The 11,064-nt window shown below is 35.7% G+C and overlaps 2 protein-coding genes across 3 annotated transcripts in view; one reads left to right on the plus strand and one right to left on the minus strand.

Moving 5' to 3' along the window:
• LOC105174059 overlaps positions 1-2,145 on the minus strand; it is a 5,307-nt gene extending 3,162 nt beyond the window's left edge. Inside the window, exons 1-3 of the mRNA XM_011096024.2 lie at positions 1,851-2,145; positions 506-570; positions 84-156 (exon numbers count right to left, since the gene is read on the minus strand). Coding sequence (XP_011094326.1) covers positions 84-156; positions 506-570; positions 1,851-2,107 — 395 coding nt within the window. The 5' untranslated portion in view covers positions 2,108-2,145. The remainder of the gene's footprint in view (positions 1-83; positions 157-505; positions 571-1,850) is intronic.
• LOC105174060 (myb-related protein 2) lies at positions 5,775-7,930 on the plus strand (the record flags this gene model as incomplete). 2 transcript variants are annotated; one of them, XM_020697692.1, is given in 7 exon segments in its annotated part: positions 5,775-6,205; positions 6,284-6,499; positions 6,585-6,661; positions 6,748-6,805; positions 6,912-6,981; positions 7,071-7,140; positions 7,229-7,930. In XM_020697692.1, coding segments are annotated over 6 exon segments (1,185 nt in total), but the record flags the coding sequence as incomplete, so codon positions are not given.

An 11,064-nucleotide genomic window follows, 5' to 3' on the forward strand; every position in this document is an offset into this window, starting at 1 on the left:
GAAATGGTTCTAAAATTAAAGTCATGATCCTTGGCCTACATAAATAAGTACAAATGCAAGATTGAGAAACACATCCCCAGTACCTTTCGAACTCATAAATCTCAATTGGCTTCTCAGGGCGAGGACCTAACTTTGAAGTCTCTTTCAACTTAAGACCTGAATAGTAATAGGTCTTCTCAGAAGCATGCCCATGAAATAATTCAGCTAATCAACAAGCAGAGTTTTGGAGGTATATTCTAATCCATGATATCTCGTGGACCTCCGGTTAGAAAAAATGATCTTCATATGTTGAGAAAAGAGAACAATTGTATACAGTTTCTTGATCCAAAGTGATTTAGCACTCTCACAAGTAGTGTAGCTTGAATTGATAGCCACAGCTCCAATTTCCTTGGGTTAGTCTCAGTATCATATATATTATTTTCTGTGAAATGTAAGATACCTCCAATTGTTCAATAAACATAACCTAGAGATCCTTGTCCAGAAAACACAAGAATCTGGAAATTACCAGCAAATCCTAGAGCATACTGGTCAGATGGAATCTCATTCGCAGGCACAAAAGTCACAGAGTACCTGCCATGGACATGTACCTTGGAATCAAATAATACATGGACAAATAACAAAGCACTGATACTTACAATACAGTTATCGGAAAATCTCTAAATCACAATTTTTGAAAAAAAAGTACTAATTATCTTTCTCTGGAAAACATGACACAAAGGTTTCAATTTTAAAAAGTACAGATACGACAGGAAAGCTGAAACACCAGGTGGAGCGACCACAAGATGACCAATCTATTCTTTCATGACATCCAGTATGGTATATTTCATCTCATATAGCCGCAGTAATCAGGGAGAAGAGCCTATATCCACCTGCATAATTTCCTTTCTCTGAATAGAAGTTCAGGATTTCTCTCCTCGAAACTACTATATGCATTTCTCAAACACACCTCGATTATAACTATTACTCTTGGAATCTAGGATCAAACAACTCCTTAATGGAGACCGAGGCTTCTAATGTCAAGGTAGCATTTGCATTTATATCTTCAAGACAACTCCAAGTGGCCCAAGCTACACTAGGACTCATCATATAACTCGAAGAACTCCCATAAAATCTTTTAGGGGAAGATCGATTTTGAAGTTCTATTTCAAGGACTCCTTGGTTTATCATTAATCATCCTCATTTTGGAACTCTAGAAAGTAGAGAACTTCAAAGGATTATATTTTTTGGGGATATAACAGTATCTTCACCTAATGGTTTGAGCTGCAGATTCATCTTTGTTCTATGTTTTTCTCTCTCTTACCCTCTTTTGCTTATTCAATTTCCTTCTCTCCAACAACTAATGTTTCCTTGGATCAACTTTGTCAGCATCTAAATGAAAATACTCCTGGACCCTGTTTCCTATTTTACTTTTTATTGGATATTTTTTCTGGAGAAAGCAATCTGATTTATGTTGATATACTCCTATCTCCACCAGATCATTGGCAGTATACTCAAACATAGTCTCTAATGTATTAAAGTTCACCCGATGGAGATTGTATGCTTAGCAGATAGAAATTCATTCCTTTTTGAAATATAGGCAGCTAATTCAACTTCCTCTTGCATTTAAAGTCATACCAAATACCCCTCAATGTGCGCCCTTCACCACAATACTATAATTCCTCTACAATATATTAGAATTTACCCAAACCAATTCACATTTCATAAAAAAGCAATCTTTTACTGCTGCTAAAATCAAGATAAACTCAACTATACAAGACCTCTCCCATTTTGCAAGCATTTCATGACTTATGCATAATGATCAACCAAAATAACTAAAAAGGAAAAACAGTAAAATGAAGCAAATTAGATACCCAGAGACAAGGACACTGGTGGTAAGGCGAAAAAGCAAGGCAAGCGAAGCCCCCAAGATGTCGAAAATCTTATCGGGTCGGACCGAAAAGGGCTTCGGCTTCGGAGCCTTGAAGTTGGGCGGCGCCGATATCGAAGTTAAAGGGGCTTCGGAAGCATTAGCTGATGACTTCACGAAAAACACTCTGTCATTCGTTGTTCTGCGAGCCGAAACTGGCCGGAAAATTGGAGTGGGAGTGAGGTTCAAAATTCCAGCCATGGTTTCCCGGCGAGGAGTGGACGGAGCTGGTAGTGGACGGTGGTTGAATGGAATTTGGAGCCGATACAAATGAGTTAAACCAAACAAGTCATGTGGCTTGAATTAAGACAGGTAATACAGTTAACAACCATGTTCATAATGTTTGGGCCTTGATTGAATGAAGCCCAATAGTACTCCAAATCAAACAACAATGGGCTCTGGTTGGGTATGGCCCATAGGCCCAATTAGAAAGGACAAAGACACCAATTTATGTGAAAACATTAAAATTAAAAAATAATTAATAGTACACATATATTTTTAAAAAATAATTTAAAAAATAAAATTTGGAATCTAAATTTAATTTCTTTTATAAAGAATCATTTTCCTTATAATTTCATTATTTTTTTTTTTATAAATTTAGAAACGCATACGTCTATATACATGTGTGCAAGCACGTGCATATATATATATATATATTTTATCCACTTACATGTGTGCCAATGAATTTTGAAGTCAATATCTCCATAATAAAATATTGAGCCCCAAATTGTTAAAGTGTGTTGTAATAGACGTGCATATGCATTTATATATTTACATGAATATATACGCAACGCATAAATATTTATATAACAATAACAGTACCGAAGCAATATTCTATCCCAAATTTTTAAAAAATGTCGTGTTGGTGTTGCTATGTCGGAATACAGTTTCATTAAATTAAGGCCAAAATATTACAAAACAAATGGAATTAATTTTGTAAAGAGGCTAAAATCATTTGTTTTGACCATTCACTTACTAAAAATAGATTTTAAATTTGAGAGCGTAAAAATAGTTTAGTAACAAGATCACGTTTTTTCATCTTGAGTATTGCCATTTTCTTGATAAAGACCACACGCTTTTGGTTGACAGCAGTAATGATAAGGACAATGATTTTCGTTTCATTCAACTAAACCAACTTATGAGTATATGCTTTTGAACCCCTACAAAAGATGTCAACTTTATCAGGAAAAACAAAAGTAAACTAATCAATTTGCATTTGCATTGGAACAAATGCTTTCATCCATATTAAGTTTAGTTAATCTCTACGCAAAGTAGATAATCTACTTCTTGTTCTACTATGTATGTATGTTGTGTGTCTTTAATTTGATGCTGCATGCGTGTGCTAATTATACGCATGCATGCAGCTCCGGGCTCTAATCACATGATCAATCTTATGAAACTCTGAATTATGTTTGTACAGAAGCATGCGATTAATGGAACAACGGGATTCGTATGTATCGTGCCAAAAAGGAATAAAACGACAAAGAGAAATGGCGAAAAGAAGTAATATATAGCAGATATTTTGGCATAGAGGACAGTACTTAGGAGGACAAATGAGTTGAGTGTATGGGTGATTAGGAGCATCTGAAACTCTGTTAAGCCCCAAGAGGATAAAGAGTGGAAGGGGAAAGTTGGGAACCCATTTTTTGTGGTCTTGAGCAGCAAAGCATAAACCGAAAATTCTATACGCCCCATCGGCTTTAGCTTGAGTTAAGATTCTCAAATTCCATGTTCTTCATGAGAATCTCACTTTACTCTATGCCATTTTTTTCTTTGGAATAGCATTCCGTGGTCGTCATTTGTGTCGTTACTAGCGATCTTTCACAGATCACGTGTGGTCAATCAGTCGAGGCCAATCAGCAACCAACATCAGTTCTAGCTAATGATTGAGAGAATATTGATTCTGTAATGCTGTAAGGTTCTGTTTTTTTTATGTGAAATTATGCAATCAGACATAAGAGTCTGAGAAAAAGGATAGTTTTAAGTACAAGAAAAAGAATAATAACAGCCCATGTTCTACTTGGAAAAATGTTATGGTACATTTATACATTGAACAGCTTTGTAATCCAATGGTGAAAAGCCAAGTAATGCGCATAGAATCAGACATAGAACCGCAGTTTGTGGCTTTATGGCAACATCAAGGAATGGAATCTGTTAAGTACTACTTTTACATGTACAATTACTGTAATAAAGATCATTTGAGGTTCCTGTCAAGTAATGGGTGTTAAACTACTGATCTTTCCTATATATAGTTATACATAAATTCTTACTACAGCTTTCTTACATGTACCACAACAGAGTAACAGAACGACAAGAGAAGAGCTTGCAGTGTTATTTAACAACTCAAATCTTGCAGTATTATTCATTCTTGGACATAAAAACAGGATCCTTACAGAACAAAGTTTAGCTGAAGGTTTTTAAGATTAATTTACTTTGTTTAGCTAATTTTGCAGTATATGTGTTAGTGGCTACAATATCAATCAGGTCAGACCAATCGAGTCTTGAGAAATCATGTCGCATGCCATATTAATAGTATTATCTTGTTTTATCGGGAGCGTGAAGAGCAACACATCAGTCCCCATCTTCAAGTCATTCCTATCCACATGCCAGCAAAACTATTGAGGAATTTTCAGCTTTACAACTTTATATAAAGGCTTTCGCAAGATTCCTCCAAACTGCATAAAATATCCTGATATATCAGAATCAAATGATCTTTCCTGAAAAGCTTGGTGGGAACTAATGCTCAGACATCGTTCAGGGTGAGAGGAATATTATTTTCTTCACATCAAAACATAAATAATTTAATTTTAATGCAAGCAGAGATCGATGATTCTTCTGGTCTCTTAGTTACCCAATCATACTCAGATGTCGCGCCTGTGAATGCCAGAGTTACCATTTAGGAATTGCCTCTTCCATTCACAGAGACTAATTCTGCACTTTAGAGGTTTAATAATAACAATGAGTTGTCTGTGGGCACTTGCTTACAGAAGAACTTGTCTGCAGGAGTTATTGGCCTTTCTTGCATGCATCGTTGATATTTCGTCACTGATCTCCATTTGAAGTTTTGGTACAAGAAAAAATGCTGTTAACTGCCAAAATGACAATGACACAGAGACCATCTTTCTGTGTAGATTTTCTGCTGAAAGCGAATGTTAGAGCTAGACATGTTTGATGTGTATGCATGTAACAATTGAAACCAAAATGTTAGAAACTAGAATCAGACAACAGTATATATTTGTAGACTCATCTGTAAACACACGTGTCAAGGGAGAAATAATTTGCCATCTTCCATCAGTCACATGTCATGTTTGCATTTGATGAAGGTATGGAAGTAAGCAACAATCCGTTTACTTTCTTTCTGAAGTATACGCAATGAGTTGGGGGCCGACATTGTGAAGCCATTTGATCAAGAACTTTTGCAGCAAAACTTAGTAAAGCCAGATGTGTTGAAACTTTAAAGTCTGTATGCACTAAAGAGCTAAAATGATCTTAGTCCTTCCAAGCCAACTGTAAAACCTGGTCTTGAATGACATCCCTACCGTTGCATGGATCGTACCTGATCATTAAACCCTGTGCCCATGAGAAAAAAGTGGCATCTTTTAACTTAGCCTGGAGTCGTACAAACTCATGGAAGTATTATTCACCAGCTGTTACCTCTTTTCCATATATGTATTCGTTGCGAAGTGGATGCTTTAGTCAACAGAATCTTCCTGAAGGAAAAAAAAAACGACTTGTTTCAGAACAACATAGATAGTGGATTCCCAATCCTCATTAGAGGGAAAAATTCCACTATAAATTCCAGAATAAGGTTCCGTAACTTTGCAGATGACAAATATGAGTGCACTGAAAAGAAAGACTGAGGTGGATCTATTCTTGTACCTATTGTAAGGTGTTAATTTCTCCAAGAAAGTCGTAGCGAGGAGGAATTTTACATGACTTGTGCAGCTGTCTGAGAATGGAAAGGGGAGTTGCAAAAAGAGGACCCACTGATGCATGGAAATGCAAAGACAATATCTCTTTTCGGGTCGATAGGTAGATGGGATTGGATCTGATGTTCTGTTAGCCCCTGTTCAAGATTCTATCCTTCACTTGTATTCTACTCCCACCCTTTTCTTCTCTTTCTTCATATGCTTATAAGACATTCCTGAACGCAACTTCCATAGGTGAGGATCGGTTGAGAACAACGAGTAATAGGCAGTAGCCAGCTTCAATCAAGATTAGAGTATGCAGAATATAGCAGAATCATAATTTGCATTCTTGAAAGCAGATAGGCATAAAGCTGATCTAGATCATTTTCAGGTATAATTATTTCTTTACGTTTACCACTTCTTTTCATCCTTAACATGACGATGATCGTTGGAAATTACCATGTCAAAGACTACAGAATGTATCATCACCATCACCAAGGAAAGAACATACAAACTTCCTCGCGAATGTCTGTTCCGCCTGAAAGGCACTTGTTTCTTCAAGGTGTGAATGGCACCGGAGATTCAGGACTCGTTCTCTCCACTGATGCTAAGCCAAGACTCAAATGGACACCAGACCTTCATGAACGGTTCATAGAAGCAGTAAATCAATTGGGAGGTGCTGAAAGTAAGCAACGTTTCTAGTTCAGAAACAAGAACCAATTCTGCTGCTGCATTAGGCTAATTAATTCATGTAATTCCTTGTGTTGCAGAAGCTACTCCAAAATCAGTCTTGAAGCTTATGGGAATTCAAGGACTAACCTTATACCACTTGAAGAGTCATCTTCAGGTAAATTCTCAATTCCCAAATGTAACAGTAGAGAACAACGGTGATGAACAATGGTGTTCTAAGATATTCTCATTGCCTGCTTGCAGAAATACAGACTGAGTAAAAACCTCCATGGACAAGCTAATAGTGGCAGCAATAAAGCTGGTAAGAAACCCTATAATTTTCCATAAACTTTGTTTTAGCATAAATCATAACTACCATTGAGAAGTACATATATGTTGCTTACCGGGTTCAAAACTGATTGCAGCAGCAGGAGATAGAATGCCTGGAGCGAACGTCACCCACATGAGCAATCAACACACAGCGAACCAAACAACTAAGTACGAACTAAAAGAACCGGAGCACATGTTTTTTTCCTGTCATGATATACTCAATGAAATATCCAACTGACCTTGTTTCATTGTATCAGGAACATGCAGTTGGGTGAAGCGATACAAATGCAAATTGAAGCGCAACGGAGGCTGCACGAACAGCTTGAGGTAAATAGGAGCAAAAATTCTTCATGTGCAGAGAATATTACAAAGTCCCTGTCGTAATTATAACAAGGTTTGTTTACTCTTTGCATAGGTACAACGGCATTTGCAGCTGCGAATAGAGGCCCAAGGTAAATATTTGCAGTCTGTGCTAGAGAAAGCACAGGAAACACTTGGAGGACAGCCCAACATGGGAACAATTGGCCTAGAGGCTGCCAAGATTCAGTTGTCTGATTTCATGTCCAAAGTATCTGCCCAATGCCTGAATTCTGCATTTTCAGGGATGAAAGAACTCTCAGACTTGTGCCTCCAGCAGAAACAAACTACTCAGCCAACCGATTGCTCGTTCGAGAGCTGCTTAACCTCATCATTTGAAGGCTCCCTCAGAGACCAAGAACTACACAATAATCTCATGGGCTTCAAACCTACCACCTATAGAGCACCTGCAGAGCAAAGGGATAACGAAACTGAAACCAGAACGTTCTTTTCGACAGCAAATGGCACTTCGGAAAAAGCATTCTTGGCAGAAACCAACTCCAGCAACTTATCAATGAGCATTGGACTTCAGAGCGGGACATGGAACTGTAGTGGCAACCATCCAGAGGAAAGGATTAAAGCCAATGCAGATATCAAATTTTTCAGCCAGAAAACCGACAACAATGATGTAATGAAGCTGGAGAAGCAGAAGACGTCCTCCGAGTTGAAACTGCCTTTGTTTTCAACAAAACTCGACCTTAACACAGACGACGAAAATGATGCTGCTTCAAGTTGCAAGAAGTTGGATCTGAATGGCTTCAGCTGGAGCTGAACAAGCAAGTTTTGTAAGAACTACTACTGCTTAAGGATTCCATACTGAAGAAAAGGTTTTGATTAGTCCCATAATTTACCTGGTTCCTTCATTTTCTTTCAAGGGGTATACATATAATCATTCAAATAACAAAAAGCTCCACCATATTTGGAGCTGCTGCAGCATAATGATGTTTGTGCATGCACAATATTTCTACCTAGTATTTAGCTAATGATTCAGAGGCATCGATCAGGCATCTGATGTTTCTTGACAATATCATAGAAAATTATAGATTTTGATATAGAAAAAATATTGATAGATGATCCATGTGCACTACTATTCTGTTTTTTCCAAAAAAAAAAAAAGAAAAGAAAAGAAAATATTTACTGGAGAGGTCAAGAATCATTGTCTTGTCAAGTATTTTTCTTCATTACACGAGTATAGTATCTTGATTTAAGACATGCAATGCAAGTGCATGGTCTATACTGAAAATGCCCCACTCGTTTTGTTTAATAGGCAGCCCACTCTGTTGTGGGCTGGTCTCTTATGGAGGTGAAAAATACCAGTTGGGCTATAATAACTACACAACTATTGGTAGAACCGCATTTGCCACAATATACAATAGGGATAATTATACTGTTTTTTTTTTTTTAAATTTGGTATAATTATATGTTAAGTTATGTAATTTGTGATATTACATCTAGTTAGTTTCTATATGATAAATAGATCCATTTATTAGTTAAAATTCACCAAATTTAATGCTATTATTCTGAAAATTGGCCTTCTTACATGCATTAGTGTTTAAAAATATATAAAGATAACTTGATAAGAAAATTTCGTTTGGTCTGTTATAAACTAATAATAAAATAGTGATCGGAGATTTAGTAGCCTCGAATCATAATTACCTTAAATCAACGGGTACTTATGAAATAACTTTTCTCATATAAAAGATAAAAATATTTATTTTGGGGCAAGCATTACTTTAAATCAAGGGGTACTTATGAATCATTTTTCACGTATGAGGCAAGTTGAAAGAATTAATGTTGTTGGCGGCGACCGCCCAGCGCAGGCGTGACAACTGGGCGGAGGGTGGTCCTGATTCTTGGTCCAAAAGGGAGTGAGTGAAGGTAATTAAGAAATGTGTTTGTTAATAATGTCTTCATTTTTGTGAGTGTGGGTGGCAAAAGTAGATTGCGACTGTTGGGGTATGAATGAGAAGGGGAGGGAATATTTGTCTCTTCTTCTTACACTCTTGTCTTCTACTTCTCTTATTTCAACCTTAGACTGTTAGACGTAGATTATACCCTGTATTTGGAGAACATGAATTGTACTTCTAGATGGAGTGGACCATAGATAGAGTATCAGAATCAAGTCAAATAAAAAATTCGATTTGAATCTCACTAATACTTATTTATTAAAAAAAAAAAGGTTTTACGGACAAGTTTGTATGTGAATGGAGCATGTTAAGATACTAAATATTAAATATTCGTTTCTAATAGTTTAAACTTTTCGATAAGTTAGACGTTTAAAACCATCATCGCCAAGAACACAAACAGAAGTTTCCAACTTCCTTCTCCAATTACACTTGGAGGTTGTCGGAATCTTTTATTACAAAAGGATAATTATATATACACCATTTAACCTATGATTTACTTACACAAATTATCCTTACTTTTCAAAAAATTATACATACACCCATTAAAAGCATCACCATTATTTTGCAAACCACCCCTCCATTTTGAAAAATTATGCATAGACCCCTCAGAAACGCCGGTATCATTACACAAACTAACCTACGTTTTAGCTACGAGGGATGGTTTCTATAATTGCACAAAAGACAAGATAATCTGTGTAAATCACAGATCAGGAATATAAATATAATTATCCCATTATAAAATAGTTTACAATTACATCTTACATTTCATTTTATATATATATATATATATAAATAAATATATAAAACTATGTACACAAGTAACAATAAAAAATTTTGAATGATAGAAAGAGTTGAGAAATATTAACACGTAAAAAGAAAAGAATAATATTGTGTATCATCAACTCTTATAAGGCATCTCAAAATATTTTATTTTGATTTGATGTTTCATTTTATACTGGATATTATACAAATAGCTAGACAAACCAACCACAAGTTCTCAAGGGTTTTTGGTTAAAAAACTTTAAAATTTATCAAATCAAAAAAGAAAGACAAATATTTTGATGAATATGGGGGTTTCCTAGTATAGGACACGAAAGATTCAGGCAATCATCATCAAACAACTACGAAAATTAAAGATGATATGGTCTTTTTTTAAGATTGTGGAGGATGCATAATTGTTGCATTGTGAATCAGAAAAAATATCAGGAATTAGTGCATGTCGGGACTGGCAGGCTTTATACCAATAATATCTATCCTTGCAACTTCAAAAATATCTTCCATTTTATTATTATGAATGTCGGAATGGTCCTCTCCCAATTCCCTCCCACCAATTGATAAACATCTATTCTCACTCAAAATATCCACATTCAATTCCATGTGTTTGTGCGTATGCATCAACAAGAACTACCCCACAAAGTGCAATAGAGTTATGTATAATTTGTTAACTTTTTTTGGAGACAATCTCACACGATAGCAAATAGGGGTCTTTTTTTTAGAAGATATTGAACTGTACTAGTATTTTACTGTATAATATCTTTTAATCACGACTTCGATGGAAAAGTATGCAAGTGGGTGATATGAAATTTTTCGGGGATGATTCTGTAGTTAAATAACGGTAAATTATTTTATAATTTTAGATGAGGTTGATGAGCAGGTCTGATAATTAGATTTAGTATCTGAATATAATTGAACCTATATTTCCATACGATATCATGATGGGTCTCGTAAAGATTGGATCGAGACCGAGATCTTTGGCTTGTTTTATCATTTATTGATTTCGAAAGGCGGACGGACTTTATCAACTTTATTCATAAATGACCCACATCACTATCATATATTTGGAAGAATGACAGGTTTGATGTAAAATAAAATCTTGGTTGATGGAACCAAATTTAACTTTTTAGCATAAACTTTAAATTTGAAAAAGTCTGATGAATATCTGCATTTAAATTATTATTGAACATATTATTTTTTGAATTGAAATGAA

This window comes from Sesamum indicum, linkage group LG11, assembly GCF_000512975.1.
Source record: "Sesamum indicum cultivar Zhongzhi No. 13 linkage group LG11, S_indicum_v1.0, whole genome shotgun sequence".
Classification (NCBI taxonomy): domain Eukaryota; kingdom Viridiplantae; phylum Streptophyta; class Magnoliopsida; order Lamiales; family Pedaliaceae; genus Sesamum; species Sesamum indicum.